The sequence below is a fragment of the Pyrenophora tritici-repentis genome, chromosome 3 (assembly GCF_003171515.1).
Source record: "Pyrenophora tritici-repentis strain M4 chromosome 3, whole genome shotgun sequence".
Lineage (NCBI taxonomy): Eukaryota > Fungi > Ascomycota > Dothideomycetes > Pleosporales > Pleosporaceae > Pyrenophora > Pyrenophora tritici-repentis.
The window spans coordinates 1425721-1442238 of record NC_089392.1 but is presented as its reverse complement, the minus strand read 5'-3'; the positions used below and the strand labels follow the sequence as shown (position 1 = coordinate 1442238).

Genomic DNA, 16518 nt, shown 5'->3' with positions numbered 1-16518 from the left:
AGGGGACTACCACCCACTTAGGGCTCTATGTACATGAAAGGATTGTTAGATAAAAGTTAGGGAAAAAGAGACCCTTGTTCAAGTGCATCTCCAGCAGTGCCAAAGGCACCGTTTCTAATCTAGCTAGTCTAGAAAATGTCTTCCAGACCGGCTTCCTCCCAGGACATTTCTCCCTGAGCAACACGATGTCTAATCTTCCAATACTCGTGGTTGAACACCCAGTACTCTTCGCCCGTAACCTCACATCTACCCTTTGTGAACCACCTTGGCGAAAACTCCTTGCCTTCAGCTTCCCTCTGTCTCCTGGTAGAGCGTTGCTTCTCCTCGACGCGGCTCTTCTCCGTGGCAGCAAAGTCGTACTCACCGTCTTCCATGGCGCGCTGGTCCGGCCGCAGGCGCGTATCGGTCGGCGCGATCACGGGGCGAAGCTTGTCAGATATGTCGTTGAGAGTGACACCAAAGGGCGTGAGATTGAAGGGTATGCCGGCTGGCCGCTCATGCGCTTGCCAGACGAGGAAGGCCTTGTTGTCACCGCTCTTGGTAGCACTCTTCCCACTCTTTTCGATATCAGCGTCCTCGAACCCTGGCGTGAAACGAGCGTAGATCTTGTCATTCCATCGCCCACCGATACTCCAACGGACTCTGTTTTCAGCGTCGAGCACCTTTCCTACAACCTGGTATGCAGACGATGCTTTCCAGCCACGGGGTTTGAAATCGAGCATGCATTTCTCGCCTGTGGTCCAGTTTGTGATTTCCATGGGGCCGTAGTTGTCGACGGCGGGGTTACCCGTTATGATACCGATGACAGACGTGGTGACCTTTTTCCAGGTGTAAAGTTCTTCCTTTCCTCCCATCGATGTGGGACGGAGGCGCAGGAACCATGTACCAAGCGGGAAGATATCAAAGGATTTGCCGTAGAATTTCGATTTCACTGCGGATTCACCCTATTCTATGTTAACTCATTTCATAAAGCAGCATGTAGGTACTTACGTAGTAATCCCACTTGGTCGATTCAGCATATGCTGCACCGATAGGTGGATGATGGCTGACTTGTTCAATGAAGAAGCGATAGCCCTTGTCTGGTCTAGCATACTCGTACGTCTCAGCAAGAAGAGGATTGAACGGCTTCGCGACACGACCGATAGTCGAGGCATACTCAGATGCAGCAAAGGCAGCAACATAAAGCAAACGTTCTGTAGAATCAGAACGTTCAGCAGCAGTGTCGAGGAGATCGGTGTACTCCATGTCTTCAGCGACACGTTGGAGCAGCGAGGTTGGCTCGTTGAATGATACAGGTAGCGGCATCTTGGTCATGTCCTTGCCAATCATAGACTTGAGAATGCCCTGTTGTTTTGTTAGTACAGTTTCGCTGATTTGTATGGTGTCCAGCATACCCAGAGGCCGACCTTCGGTCTGTCGTCTGCGTCCAATGCCAGCTTCTTTCGTGGCCCATCTTCGTAACCTGCCCACGCCGTAGCGATTTCGCTGTGCTTCTTCTCTAGTGAGTCGTCAGAAGAAGATTCAGCATCCGCTTGCTTCTCTTGAGCGACAGCAGGCGCAGGCATCTCCACGACTTCAACCTCACCAGCCCCTACCGCATCAAAGAACTCCTCATCATCTTCTGAATCCGAGTCTGATATGTCGGCTGCAATATCGGCAAAGGTTGCCTTTCTTTTAACTTTCGGATCCTGCGCAGGAGGTCCAAGGTGAGATGTCATCGTCTTTTGCTGTTCTCCATCTTCCGCAGCGTCGGCAAAGTCATCTTCGTCCGCTTTAGCATCAGAACCGGGCATAGGCTTGTCGTAGTCCTCCAATGCTTCCCGTAGAGCTTTTTTCTGCTTCCGCCGCTTTTCTTCAGATTCGCCTATCCGATTTTCAAGTTCCTCCTGCTCCTTGGCAACCTTGGCCATGCTCTCTTCCCACATGCGGCGCACATTGGCCTCGCGATCGAGCCTATATTGCCAGTACGCGTCGCGGTCTCTGGATATTCTGAGTAGGTCTCCGATAAGACCTTTGAGGTTGCCGATAGCTGACTCGTATGAGGCTAATGCCTGTAGCATCAAAGGATCGGAGATTTGTAGGTGGGGCGAGCGGTTCTTCTCCGTTTGCAGTGCTGCGGAAACGGAGGTTAACAGTTCAAGCTGCAGCTTTGCTGATTGCGCTGTGATGTTGAATGCATCCTTGCTCTGCGGCTTCATTTCATGACTGCTAGTATCATCACCGTAGTCGTCCTCATCTTCATCGTCACCAGCAACCGTGGCTGTACCCATGTTGCTGACCATCCTGTCCAGTCCGTGGCCAGACATACTGGGCTCATAGACACTTGGAGGGTCTTCTGTCACACTTACTGCAGTTCGTGACGATGTGGTGTCCAAACCAGGCAGAGGGACACCCAGTGACGATGCTGGAGTAAGGTTAGTGGGCACGATCTGGTAGAGTAATAACTGTGAACGTACCAGTAGCGAGGTTCTTCGAGCTCGCCAACTTGGAACTGCCGAGACTTGATGCATCCCCTTCGCCTTTGATCTGCTCGATCTTGGCCTGCTTCAGAACTTCGTGATCCTGTGTTGCTCGCTTCTCCTCTTCACGTGCTTCATCCTTGGCCCACTGGATCGCGTTGTTCAGGGCCCAGAACCATCGCTTGGCCTCAACTTGATGGTTTGCTTTGAGGTGGTACTTGACTGACGACTTGCCCTGAATCTCAAACCGCTGCTTGTCTTGCGGGTCCATGTAGAGTTTTGCTATCCGCATGTTGATGGCACCACGACATGCAGACTCCGTATCGTCCTGGTGCTTGTAGTAGCTGAGAACGCCATCTTCAAGTACAAACCACCGCAACTTGTATCCGGTTGTGTAATTGGTCCACTTCTTCAGGTATCCCTTCATCTCGCGAGACTCCTTTACGCCCATGCCACTCTCGGCGGCAGTTGGACCCTGCAATGCGCCAGCAAGTATGGTCTTTTCCTGGATGCCCCTCTGTGCTGCCGCGGCGGCAGGCGACCGCTTTAGGATCGCGCGTGTACGGTCGTCTTTGGTATAGTCTTGGGGCAGCTTGCCTTTGCGGTCCCGACGAAAAGGGTCGGCTCCGTTCAGCAACAGTAATTGTGCCAACTTTACATCCTTCTTCTTTGCTGCCTCATGGAGAAGTGTGCCCCCAGCGTCAACGACGACTGGATCAGTCGCTAGTTCCCCACCATTCACGTCAATAGTACTCTTTATCCTTGCATCTTGCAGAATCTTCTCTAGTGCTTCCATATCGCCCGAAGTGACCATGGTCTGTATCTTCCTCACATTGGTGTCGATGAAGATTGAGCGGGAGAGCTGCAGCTGCTGGAATATGTCTGGTGTCCGCGCCAGGTCCAATGGTGTCTGGCCGTTGTAGTTTGTGACCGAGTCGTTGATGCCGGGCTGATCGAGCAGCATGCGTACTACCGGAGCACGACCGAGGGTGGCTGCGAGATGCAAGGGCGTGTTGCCATCGCGATCACGGCCGTTGATGTCTATGGGTGAGTCTGGCGTTGCTGTGGCGTTGGAGAGAACGAATTCGATGACTGGCATCTCAGCACATTGTATGGCCAGATGCAGTATCGAGGTTCCTTCGGTGCGCGCGCTGGGTAGCTGCAGTGACGACCGGTTGTTCTCGCCATCAGTTGTGCCCGATTGCTCTCGTATTGCCCTCGATATGGCAGTCGTGTCTCCATTGCGCAACGATTCGAATACTCTGAATAGCTTCACTGACTGTTCGATCGAAGTCGACTTGGACGTGGGTGAGCTAGGTGACTGTTGGTAGCTGGCTGACGACGGTGTCAGACCGTCTTGCCCCGCACCCAAACTGGACATGCTCGTGGAAAGATGGGGGTTGGTCTTCTTGGAGAGACTCCTCCCGTGGCTTGGAGGGTAGCCTTTGAGCTGTGAGGCCTGCTGTGAGGTGGCCGAGGTAGCTGACGCCGGCGGAGAAGTGTCATTGGGATCCGTCGGAGCGTTGTCGGTCTTGGAAGATCCTAATGAAAGGACCTTTTTAACACTGGCCGACTTGGATCGCTTATGTCTGGCGGTGGGTTAGATTTAGGTCGTTCTGCGGGACAATGTTGCCCGTCGTCTACATGTCTCCCCCGCCATCGACGGCATCGACGGCTGGAGAGGCGTGGAGGGACGACCACTTACCCTTCCATGGCTGCGTAATTGGCCCACCAGCCAAGCGATACGAGCCTCTGTCAGACGTGTGCGAAGATGAGGAGCGTAGATTTAATTTAGTTTAGATATCCAAAAGGAAAATCAACAAGAGACAGGGCGTATACGAAGCTGCAACTTTGTAGGATTCAAGCAATCGCGGCGGGGCTCTCAAGAGCTCTGGGGAGGCTTCGTCAGGGGCGCCAGCCATGCCGACAGACGCAGCGAATCACGACCATGGCTCCGCTAAACCGGCCGCTGGACGTCACCAACACAGAACATGCGCTGTTGGCTGTGGCTGTGAGCGTGATGGCATGTGCGAACTGCTCGCGCATGTGTCAGGGCGCCGGCGTCGACTAGCAGTAACCTGGCGGACAAAGTCTTGTTTGGCAGTGATCGGCCTTGGACTCGTCCAGTCCCTGTTTTACACTGCACTATCTATGCCTGGATACGCAAAAGTCTGGATATTGGCGCGATTACAGAGACGTCGGCTGATGCTTGTGTTTAGTAATCTAATCTACATTGATGAGACTGAGACGTTCATGAGCTTTCGCCGCCTACGAGAACAATGGCGCTACCCAGCTGTCTCCGCAGATCCTCCTTCTGAACATCGTGTGTGTCTTCTACCTCGCCCCACTGCGACGTCTGCCACGATACCTCCAGACTCGACGCCCTGGTCGCATCCTCAATACTGAAGCGATGCGCATCAGTCGTCTTGCGCGACTGTGCGAATGCCTCGCCCCATTCGTGGATCAAGCGCACACTGACGAGGAGACTCTTGGACGCCAGCACCGCACGCTCGAGACCAGCGAGCTCATAGGCGGGGAGACGTGCACACCAGCCGCGAATCACTTGTTGTGTCAACTCGGGCTGCTCGACGGGGATGATGGTCTCTGGGTCGAGCGTGGGCTTGATCTCGACGCCCGGCCAGACGTTTGTCTGGAGATAGGCAATGATGCCCGTGGCCACTTCCTCCTGGACCTGGCGCAGTGTCTTGCCGTCTTGCAGTGAGTCGTTCATGACTTTCTCCGGCGCCCAGCAGAGCAGCGTATCTGTGGACAAGACGCGCATAAAGTAGGCGAGGATGTCGTTTCGGACGTTGTCCCTCCCCTCGCCGTCTGCCGCCTCAATGTCGATTGCGCGCGCTGCGAGCGACGTCATGGGTATGTAGTCGTTCTTGAGGGCCTGTTGTGCGCTCATGAGCAGGTCCCATTCAAGGGCAATGGCAGTCGCCAGCTGGGGCTTCGACGTGGGCACTGTAAGCGTCTGCTTGTTGGGCATGCGGACAGGTCGGTGATCGAGAAAGACCTGCAGGCCGCCATTGCCCTCCTGGACCGAGACGTCCTTCCAGAAGCGCTTGGCCAGCATGTTCTTGGGCTTGTTGGAGGACGAGTAGACGTCACGCATCTCTCGCGCCTGTTTCATCATGTCTGCCTGCTTCCTCTTGCGCGCCACCCGCTCCGATGCATCTGACGGGTGTGCCTGGGGTGTCTCAGGCGGTGGTCCGGGCACTATGCAGACGTCAATGGGTGAATTGCCAGCACACGTGCAACATTCTTCCTACCTGACGGATGGGGCAACGGCGTGGCGCCCCGCGCGGCCGAAGTGTGTAGACATTGATAGAGCGGTCTGTAGGCTCTCGAGGGCACTGAAAGGCGGACCCTCGCCAGGCATGGGCGAATTGACTCCATAATGGTGTCGGCAGACTAAATGGCAAGCAACGGCGCCGAGGGAACGGTGACGGCTGTGGTGGGTGGGACTACCGCGGCGACATTTTTTTCCCAAGATACGCGCGGACATAACGTGTCCGTGCGCGTGATGCGCGGATTCGCGTGATGCGCGGGGAACACCAAAACACGTCAAACCCCTTCACCTTCAACACACGTTAACTCCACCAATATGGACCCAATTCAAGCTGCGATTGAAGATATTGAAAATCTAGAGCCAGGAGAACAGTTCTCGTATACTAAAATTGCTGCTAAGCATGGTGTTGTGAGATCTACGTTGACCCGAAGGCACCAGGGCCAGACAAGCTCAGAAAGAGACAAGAACTTCAACCAGCAGAAACTCAACCCACAACAAGAGCTAGAGCTTGTGAGATATATCGAAAAGCTCACAAAGCGAGGCATTCCTCCTACACGAGAGATGATCAGGAATTTCTCATCAGAAGTAGCCCATCAGCAGCTCAGCGAGAGCTGGGTTACTCGCTTCATCAACCGACACGAGATCCATCTCATCTCAAAGTGGACCAGCGCCATGGATCGTACGCGCCACCTGGCTGATTCTGAGTCAAAGTATAGACTCTACTTCGAGCTGCTGCATCGAAAGATCACCGAATATCACCTAGAGGCTCGAGATATATACAATATGGATGAGAAGGGCTTCTTAATTGGCTTGATAGGCAGAAGTAAGAGGATATTCAGCAGGCGTCAATGGGAGAAGAAGGAGGTTCGAGCATCTCTCCAGGATGGATCACGCGAGTTTCTGACAGTCCTGGCCTGCTGCTGCGCTGATGGGAGCTCGCTGCCTCCAGCCCTTATCTACGCAGCTAAAAATGGAGCTATACGATCGAGTTGGGTAGAAGATATCAAGGCAGGAGAACATGAGGTCTTTGTCTCATCATCTCCAACAGGCTGGTCAAATGATAACGTAGGCCTAGCTTGGCTGGAGCAGGTGTTTGATCGCTCTACAAAGCAACGATCAGGTAGATGGAGATTGCTCATCCTTGATGGCCATGGATCTCACCTCACGATGGAGTTTATTAAGTACTGCGATCGCCATAGGATCCTCCTCATGATCCTTCCTCCCCATTCGACCCATACGCTCCAGCCGCTAGATGTAGTGCTGTTCAAGCCACTCTCTCAAGCCTACTCTAACGAGCTCACTAACCATCTCCATAAGGCTCAAGGCCTTATTCCAATCAAGAAAGGGGACTTCTTCCCGCTCTTCTGGAGCGCCTGGATATCCTCCTTCACAGAGAGCCTCATATTGAAGGCCTTCGAAGCCACTGGGATCTGGCCGATGGATGCCAACGTTATCCTTCGTAGATTTGCTAGCACGCCAGAAGCTGAGAGAAGCTCATCGTCAGGGCTCTCTGATCATGACTGGAGAAAGCTCGATCGGCTAGTACGAGCTGCTGTTAATGATAGCCATCAGTATGAGGCAAGAAAGCTGCGCTCAAGCGTTCACCATCTCTCTGTGCAGTATGAGCTTTTAAAGCATGAGAACGAGGGCTTAAAGGAGGCTCTTCAACATAAAAAGAAGCACAGGAAGAAGGGCAAAGCTCTTGACCTTCAACAGCGCCAGGAGTATCACGGTGGCTCTGTCTTCTGGTCTCCTCGCAAGCTGCGTGAGGCTCGAGCTAGAGAAGCAGTACGGGAGCGAGATGAGACGGAGGAGAAACTCCAAAAAGCACGGTCCAAGAAGCAGCGCGAGGAGGCTCGACTGCAGCGTCAAGATGAGCTCGAGGAGAGGCGTGTGGAGAGGCAGAGACTCAAGGAGATGAGGGAGCTTGAGCGAGCTGAGAAAGCAGCTGAACGCGCGCGCCAGAAGGAGGAGAGAGACGCTGCTAAAGCTATACAACTACCCCAAAAGGGAAAGAGGAGAGCTTCAGCAGCTACCTCATCGAACAACAAGCGTCAAAAACGCGTTGAGGCTGCTCGCGCTGGTGCTCAAGTTCAAGAAGAGCCTCCAGCTCCTCCATCAAAGCTCACATCACGTGGCCGCAACGTCAACCTCCCATCAAAATATAGATAGTACAAGTTGATCGCAAGCATCTAATTACTCCCCCTCTATAAATTCGTATAATAACAGCTTATATACGTGGCTTAATAGCTTCATTTTTGAAGTAGTGGATATGGTGTTCCCCGCGCATCACGCGAATCCGCGCATCACGCGCACGGACACGTTAGCGTCTCCAACTAAATCTGGGGTTCTCCGCTCCGCACCACCGCGCGCTCCCGTCCTGCTGCTGCGTCCTGCGTCTGCCGTCTGCCGTCTGCCGTCAACACCCTTCCCCCGGGTACTTGCAAGTCGTCGGAGCGCCTCGCCGATCACCTTGTACTGCACTGGCGTCGCTGAACATGCGTCTGCTTCTCCACAGCATCTCGTCCCTCTGCATGTTCTCCACCGTCTGGTCTGGCTCGTGATCGACGCGCATCTCGCTGTTGCTACCCCACTCAAATCTACTCTCCCTGCATCATCACTTTCGCCTTGGATGCGGGCATTTCCAATTGCCTCTGACATCACACGCTGCTTTTAATGAATCAAGGAGCCGACCCGACGGCTTCTGCGAATGCTGCTGTGCCCCAGCCGAAGCCCATTCGTTTCGTCACCAACCATGATGGTCCCTATGCAAAGCGCCGTCGCATCAATTCGGCATGCTTGACGTGTAGAAAGAAGAAGACGCGCTGTTCAGGTGCGCCCCGCCGTGTACAGGCCCCAGCTTGTGTGCTAATTCCCGAGTAGGTGAACGTCCGGTGTGCGGGACCTGCACCCAAAACAAACACGAATGCGCCGGCTATGGAGACGACAGCAGCGCAGCCGATGCGCAAAAGGATGGCAAGAAGACTCCAAGAAGAGAGAGTACCGTCTCTACTGGCGCCCCTTCCCGGCCACCAGAGCCCCCCATCGACCCGCAGCTCACACGACCGCGCCTTCCGCATACTATCTCACAGAACTCTGACTCGAGCAACATCAACATCTCGCCAAAGACGGACCTCACTACCGGTAGTTCGGGCCTAAGCTTGAACACGCGGAATAGGATGCCATACTTCAGGTACTTTGGGCCGACAGCCATCGTACCTGGACTGAGGCAGATGGTCGTCAAGGTGCGCGGAAAGCAGCCTGGGAGTGCTCAGACCACGTCAGATCGTATGTACAGCTTTAGTATAGTAGGCACCTGCTGACAATGGGTAGAATATGTTGTTGAATCTTCACCAGCACAGCCATCCGTGGGTTCGCCGCCTACAACTGAAGCCCGTACGCCATTGGAAATACCCATATACGACGCTTCATCAATGTCCCCCAGTCCACTCATAACCCATCTTTGCAAGCTCTTCTTCATCCACCTAGGCTGCTCATTTCCATTTCTGCAGCGAGAGCGCTTCCTGCGCGACCTGGAAGAGAAGCAGGTAGATGCGATACTTGTAGATGCTGTTTGTGCGTTGGCGGCCCGCTTCTCAACACATCCAATGCTGACTGGCAACGGCGAGCAGCAAAAGGATAGTGAGACTGATTCTCAAAAGGTTCAGCCTTCAGACTATGGCCAAGCATTTGCACAGCGAGCCAAGTCTGCCATTCCGGATGCCTTCCCATGTCCCAGTGTGGCCGTAGTCCAGGCTGCGCTGCTTCTTGCGTACGACGAGTTCGGCGCAAGCCGTGATAGTGGACTGTGGATGTATCTAGGAATTGCCATCCGGATGGCGCAAGATTTGGGTATGCAATCCATTGGTGGTCTAAAGTACGAAGGTCGGCATGGCCCTACGCCGAGTTCTGTCAAGAGCGATCCCGAAGGTGGGCGGCCGGCTGAACAGACTACATCGCAAGAGACGCACGGGATGAGTGCGGAAGAACAAGAGCAACGGGCCGCCGAGCGTGAAAGATTAGATACCTTCTGGTCGATATTCTTCCTGGACCGTGTCATTTCCTCGGGAACAGGACGCCCAGTCACTCTACGTGATCGCGATATCGAAATCACCTTTCCATCTCTGGATGAAGTCGATTCTTCGGGGTGGCCACTACCCTATCCTGCATTGATTCGCGTCATACATCTCTACGGTCGTGTAACCGATCTCCTCAACCGGATCAGGAGTCCTGCAGATGTTACGACGGACCTGCACAAGCAACTAGGGGCTTGGGAAGACCGATTGACAAGCATCTACCAGAACCTGTCGCCAAAGCTACACTTCAATGCCGTGAACTTCCAGCAATACGTCAAGCTTAACCAAGGCACAAACTTTCTGTTATTACATTGCTGGTTTCACACGCTAATAGTCCTGTTACATCAACCTACACTCCTCAGGACCTTTGAAGGAACCCCACAGTCACTGTCTTCCAATAGCAGAGAGCTCTCCATGTCTTCCGCAAAGACCGTTGCGGATATTTTAGCCTTCACGGAGTTGATTGATGTGAAGACTGGAATAGGCAATCCGTTCACCAGGTATGATCAGCCATATTTTACTTGCCATGTCAGTCTATCTAACCGATCTCTAGTCAACCCATATATATTGCTGCATGCGCATTTCTCAAAGAGACCGCAATCCATTCGGCTTCGTCGCAACCTCAATCTCGGCCCGCTAGTCCTGCTCAAAATGGCGAGAATGGTAGTCAGAAAGCGGCTACCAGCCAATCCCTCGATCGTCTCAATACTGTCAACGACCGGGAGCAGAAACAGAGCGCTGCCAAACATACACTGCTAGCATCTGCCGCCAATCAAAACTATCAACGCTGTTACCGCGCGCTCAAGGCACTGGAGACATATTGGGCGGGAGTCAAATACATCATGACTGTGTTGGATCAAAAAGCAAAAGGCGTAGGCGAACCGCTTCTCTACACAGCAGAAGAGATGGAGAGTGCGTTGGAAGCTCCCAGACCGGAACCCTCATTCACTAGCCCTGGCTGGAGAAGAAAGCTCAGTTGGGGCACGTACTTAACTGCACAAAACTCAGATGGCGACGTTGCAAAAATGGCTGCTGCCATTAGAAAAGGTGCAAGAACGCCAAATGTGCCCGGGTCGCCCATGGTGCATCCCAGTCAAGGTACGTTTGCTTCACAGAGTCGATACAATTACTAATAGGCTCATAGCTATCGGATGGTCACTCACTGGCACAATGAACTCACCATCTACCAATGTCGCCGTCATGTATACATCCGAAAATGGCGAGAGTCGAAGTACAAAACCCGCACCGCCCAAACAACCTCCAGCAAGCACACAGGCCTCTATCACATCGGTCATATCTGAGCCGCAGATCAAGTTCGAGTCACAACCACCCCCAGCGCCATCCACTTTCACACAATTCAGTTCAGCATGTATGCCTCCGCCACCACCTAACCAAGCTTTCAGCAACATGCCCGCACCAGATCCTGTACTCGTCTCAGATGCCGATCTCCTCTTGAACCTTCATTCACCATTCTCGGGTGGCTCGCCGACCGCTATAAGAGCACCGATGCAAAACCCAACATCGTACACGCGCCGTACGTCACATATACAGCCTTCACCCCAGACCGAGTTCTCGCCTACCTTTACCACATTCAATACCCCGTCGGACAACACGTTCGGCGACATGGTCATCGATACCCAGGATGTTGACATGTCTCTGCTCGGAGCCGACATGATGCCTTGGGACCTTGAGTACCTTCCGCACGAGATGCTTTACTTCAACGATGGTAACTTTGGGAACGGTGAGTTTGGAGGAGACGGCGGTGCGCCTGGCAATCATGCTACAGGGTGAGACTGGTAATGTGTCTATCCAAGTATACCTACGATGCCAAAATTGTGTTTTATATTTCTGCGAGCGGTGGACTCCATGGATTTGACTCAAGCGGGGTTATAGCGGGCAACATGGGACGGGGATGGAGTTCTTTTTGATGAGATACCATTTTTTTGTCATTTTTTCTCCACATATCCTACATAATTTGTCCTGTGAACTTGATCCCGCTCAGTTTCCCTCAAAGGCCTTTGTGTAGTCGTCATGTGACGATGACGTCATATGTTGTTGGGGTTCAAATGAAATTGGTTGAAGATCAACGTATGTGCTGTCTAGCGTCTTGGATGCGGCATTTAAGCTGGTGATTAAACGGAAGGACGACATGGGGTTATCAGCGTCAGGGAGGCTGAGTATGGATGCCCGGGCAGTGGGCGGGTGTTGGGTGGACCGGGAGAGCCCTTGAAAAGGGTCGGAGATGAGCTAGTGTGTGTTGGGTTTGGTGAGGTTTCCCGTGCCTTGGCCTTGTCTTAGCTTGGCCTCGTTCATGACTGTTGGGTGTGGAGTTTTCTGTATCGAACTTCATAGGGGGGTTTAAATCTGGCTAGGTTGTTATCGAATACGGTGACTAAGGTACAACGAGTCGCTCGCGATGATAGCCTTTTCTAGGTAGGCATACCATGTACAAAAAACACGATTCCAGTCAGTGAACACGTAACCAGTTTAGATGGTGAGATAAGAGGCGAATAGTAAAGTAGGGTATGGTCTGTACAGTAAAGAGAAAAGATACAATATCGAGGTATAAAGCTATATAAGCTTGGGTATGTGCTAATTATCAGCATGACATGAAACTAAGAAGTCCCGGAATATAGCGACTATAATGGAAGCTCGCAACAATCACTTAGACGTGTAGGGAGCAGCTTCTCAATCCTAGGCTCCTTTGGCGCCTTTTTGGCTGTCTACATATTGGACGGGCTGCTATAACGCAACCCTCCTATCATACCTATTTCCAAGTTTCCTCCAGATGACCTTATAGCTGTTTCTAAGCCTAATAGCAATATCCTTTCCAGTAGCCCAACCACCCGAGAACATGTCCCTATTCCTTGTTATCGTATGCGTCGAAGTATTAGTATTAGAGCTCTATTTGGGACATCGCTGTCACCATCCTCCAGTCATGCAGAACAGAGAGTACGTGACATCCCGCTCCAACTCCACTGACCTTGTACTCCCAGGCGTTTCTTCCTCATAAATTATAAGGGTATAAAGTCCCCGTAACCATTGTCTGGGTCTTTTAGTAGATTGGCGAATGTGGAGCACGGGATTGCTGTCATTTCTTTCAGTCCCTCCTAAGAGTAGCCGAGGTAATATTCCTCCTTTTCTGTGTACAAATCGGAGTCGTCATGCCCAAAGATGTGCGAGTGGTATCGCCAACGACGGATGCCGCTCGGCATCTGCATCAACATTGGACGTCGCGTCAGCATCATACGTACGTTTTCTGGGACTTCGTCTGGGGCGGAAAAGTCCTTTCGGGCGAGGTTCGTTGGTTGCAGTCCGTGATCATTTGGAGGAAGACTGCGTCCGGCTTGAAGCCCAGGGACTCGAAGGTGCTAGCGGTGATGCCCAGATCGGCTTTTTCACGGTCGTTGTTTTGATGTATTTTCTGGCGCATCGCGTATGTAATGCGGAAGATCTCGTCTGATACCATATTTTCTGTTACGGTGCAGTCGAGTTTGACACCCAAGTTTTTACGTCTCTAGACAGGACGCGACGTCCCATTTGGTCTCTTCCGAGGGAACGTTGAATTCACTCATAAAGACTCTATTACAAGACATCAGAGACGTTCACTGGATAGATTTGTTTACCTTTGCTATTATATGTTAAACCCATCTGATAAGAAACGCGTAAAGACAGCGAGCACGAAGCATGTAAATCCATAATTTCGTCGTGGGTTCCTCGGGTATCATTCCAAGGAAGAGATCCTAGGTACAGGCTTATAACAAATGCTGCGTTTATTCTTAGACTAATTGCTACGGCTTTTTCTTAGGTGCTTTATCTATAATCGCTATTTGCCTCCCTACTGCAGTGTTAGCTGACTCTTCTTTTGTTTATGTATCTTATAATGACTGTAGCCTTAGTCATATCTAAGGGGCCGAGGTTCTTTCATTGAGACCAAGAAAGCATAAGCACATGGTAGAGGAGCTTCTCAATTTATCAGGAGAAGATGTGTAATTAAAGATAACAAATGTGTTCTATATAAAGTTCCTCATCGGCTTCCTAGTCCAGAAGAGTATTTCACGGATTACACGTTCCTCACTGGAATGTTCCTCTCCATGTACCCATACCAACACGGCAGCGTTCTCCTCAGTGCGCCAGCGGTACTCAGCTGAAGGTCTTCGATAGCGCTCGCCCACTTCAGCAGGCTCGCTTCGCTCCAAGCTGTTCCCATGAGCGCCAACCCGTAAGGCATACCAGTACTCGAGTGCACACCAGCTGGAAGAGTGATCATCGGGTAACCAGCTTGCGCAGCAATTTGGTAGGTCTGACCAACATCTGGAGGTACAAGCAGTGCATCAAGCGGGCGACCGTTATTTGCCAGTGCTGCGTCAATACCTTCTTCTCGGGTGCTTCTTTGGACAAATTCCAGCGCTTCATAATAGGTTTCATCCATTACACCCTTGGATTCCAGCGACGCGAGGAAACTGTCTTGGCCCGAATAGAACGCAGCTATACCCAAAGGCCAGGGATTGCCACCTTCAGTGCCGTCGTTCGCGTAGTTATAAGCCACAATATCTTCCAGACTACGGATGTTCGTATTCTCGAGTTCGGCAAGGTACGTTTTGATGTTGTTGTAGAAGTCAACCTTGACCACAGTGTACTCCGATTCGTTAGCATACCCACGAGTACCGCCATAATCCCAGTCCCACCCATTCGGTGAAACGATCTTCTGGTAATTGGGAAGCTCAGTTTTGTTTATTACTGTGCCGCCAGCACTTTCAATCAGTTCAATAAGCGTCAGCAATTGTGATTGCTGTTCTTCATCGGCGTACACCCAGAAGCTACTCCAAGGCAACCCAAATGTGGCATTCTGCAAAGTAGTTTTTTCGGTAAGGAATCGCATGTAGCCTCCTGTAGGAGTTCTACCTTCCTGTGCAAGCGTGTAGTTATCGCGCGGGTCGCTTCCATAAATGGCATTAAAAGCGTATGCAGCGTCGCGAAGTGTACGTCCAAATGTGCCCACAGTGTCCTGATGGATGCTCTCCGGTATTACACCAGCGCGAGATGTAAGCCCAACTGTAGGTTTGATACCCACCAAGGCGTTACGCTCAGCAGGGTTTATGACACTTCCATCCGTCTCAGTCCCTGCAGAGGATTAGAAACTATGGAAAGCAGGCCGCAGGGCCGACTTACCCAAGGAAAACGATACCACATTGGCGGCGACCGCCGCTGCACTACCCGAACTGCTGCCACCAGGGTTCGTGGTCAGATTGTAGGGACTTCGCGCTTGACCTCCACGCGCCGAATAACCTTCAGAATAATTGTTTGATCGCATGTCTGCCCATTCAGATAAGGTTGCTTTGCCCATCAGAAGCGCACCAGCTTCCCGCAGCTTCGCAACGACGTATGCATCGCGAGGGACTACACTTCCCAATAGCATCCAGCTTCCGGCGGTCGTTTCCATTCTGTCTTTCGAGGCTATATTATCTTTGACGAGGAATGGGATGCCATGCAACGGCCCTCGAACGCGACCCGCTGCGCGTTCAGCGTCGAGTGTGGCAGCTATTTTATTCGCGTCTGGGTTCAGCTCGATGATAGAGTTGATGTATCCATCCACTTGGTGAGCTCGATTCAGATAGCACTCCAACAGTTGAGTGGATGTAAGTATGCGGTCACTTAGGTACTTCTGCAATTGATCGATCGTGGCTTCTTCCAGGGTGATACCCCTACACGTAGGCATAGCGAACAACGCCGAAGTCCCAGCAGCATATCGAGGCGGGAAATCGTAAGGATAAGGATTCTGGAGCGGGTCGACATCGAGGACGTCTGCAGAGCTCTGCTGCACGTCGCATGACGCCCCTAAAGCCGCCGCATGGAGGGCAAAGACGAAGTAGAGGATGCAAACCATGCCTAGAGTCGACGAGCAGTGAAAGCACTCTTACCTATATGCCACATCTTCACACGTTACTGCGCCATCGCAAACAATGCATGTGACGTCATGTTCAAGCCCCCATCGCGCCATCCTACGGTACCCCGCCATGGTGTTAGCCACATCCCCACAGTCAGATCGCCGCATCCTTTCATGGCACATCAAAACCCAACCACGCAAACCACCACACCAACTTCACAAAGTTACCGCTAACGAATAACCGATACCGCTATTGCCAATAGACGTTATCAAGCGGCTAGAAATCATGAATATTCTCTCACCCAGCCCTAGCCCCGCCTATCCAACTTCCTACAATACATGTGATGGAGCCTTCGTCAAATAGTAATCCATCTGGATTGTATATACATATGCCATCATATATGTCTATTTACTTTGACTCCAACAACTCTCTAAAATGCCCTCTGACTACATTCTAGAGTTCTCTCCTCATCCCAAACCTGCTTATCCGTCTGGTGTAGGCTCGCCCAATAACTCTATCATCTTTATCAATAGCGCTATCTAGAAGAGCCTCGGAGATCTCCTCGTGGTCCCAATTATAGTATCCGATGTGGTTGAAGTCGCAGTTGTCCTTGGTTGTTATTTATCAGGATAGAAGGCGGATCAACGTTTTAAGGTTGAATAGTAGCAATCATTGAGTTGAACTCTGGTACTGATTATTCGTCTTGCAGTGATGTGATGAATTGTTTGACCTGGTGCATGCGTCTTTTGGCGGCGCATATTGCTCATGTAAGCGCTGTTTCTGATATAAGGTATGGAAGC

General features: G+C 51.9%; 6 protein-coding genes across 6 annotated transcripts; 2 read left to right on the top strand and 4 right to left on the bottom strand.

The window, feature by feature from the left end:
* Positions 1-128: 128 nt before the first annotated feature.
* On the bottom strand, positions 129-4172 carry PtrM4_079230 (oxysterol binding protein 1; the record flags this gene model as incomplete). Its single annotated transcript, XM_001940815.2, has 5 exons — positions 129-944; positions 991-1344; positions 1395-2404; positions 2457-4048; positions 4165-4172. The coding sequence occupies 5 exons, from the start codon at positions 4170-4172 to the stop codon at positions 129-131; spliced, it is 3780 nt and encodes a 1259-aa protein (XP_001940850.1).
* A 538-nt stretch (positions 4173-4710) lies between these two features.
* PtrM4_079220 (Chaperone required for the assembly mitochondrial F1-ATPase) lies at positions 4711-5861 on the bottom strand (the record flags this gene model as incomplete). The annotated part of the gene is made up of 2 exons (XM_001940814.1): positions 4711-5681; positions 5735-5861. The coding sequence occupies 2 exons, from the start codon at positions 5859-5861 to the stop codon at positions 4711-4713; spliced, it is 1098 nt and encodes a 365-aa protein (XP_001940849.1).
* Positions 5862-6069: 208 nt separating this feature from the next.
* Positions 6070-7926, top strand: PtrM4_079210 (uncharacterized protein; the record flags this gene model as incomplete). The annotated part of the gene is made up of 1 exon (XM_066106368.1): positions 6070-7926. One exon carries the CDS (start codon positions 6070-6072, stop codon positions 7924-7926), a length of 1857 nt encoding a protein of 618 aa, XP_065963306.1.
* A 504-nt stretch (positions 7927-8430) lies between these two features.
* On the top strand, positions 8431-11621 carry PtrM4_079200 (pathway-specific nitrogen regulator; the record flags this gene model as incomplete). The annotated part of the gene is made up of 5 exons (XM_001940813.1): positions 8431-8587; positions 8638-9042; positions 9088-10330; positions 10384-10928; positions 10975-11621. The coding sequence occupies 5 exons, from the start codon at positions 8431-8433 to the stop codon at positions 11619-11621; spliced, it is 2997 nt and encodes a 998-aa protein (XP_001940848.1).
* A 1319-nt stretch (positions 11622-12940) lies between these two features.
* Positions 12941-13299, bottom strand: PtrM4_079190 (uncharacterized protein; the record flags this gene model as incomplete). The annotated part of the gene is made up of 2 exons (XM_066106367.1): positions 12941-13045; positions 13081-13299. 2 exons carry the CDS (start codon positions 13297-13299, stop codon positions 12941-12943), a joined length of 324 nt encoding a protein of 107 aa, XP_065963305.1.
* A 594-nt stretch (positions 13300-13893) lies between these two features.
* Positions 13894-15717, bottom strand: PtrM4_079180 (GatA, Asp-tRNAAsn-Glu-tRNAGln amidotransferase A subunit and related amidase; the record flags this gene model as incomplete). The annotated part of the gene is made up of 2 exons (XM_001940811.1): positions 13894-14954; positions 15003-15717. The coding sequence occupies 2 exons, from the start codon at positions 15715-15717 to the stop codon at positions 13894-13896; spliced, it is 1776 nt and encodes a 591-aa protein (XP_001940846.1).
* Between the last annotated feature and the right edge of the window lie 801 nt (positions 15718-16518).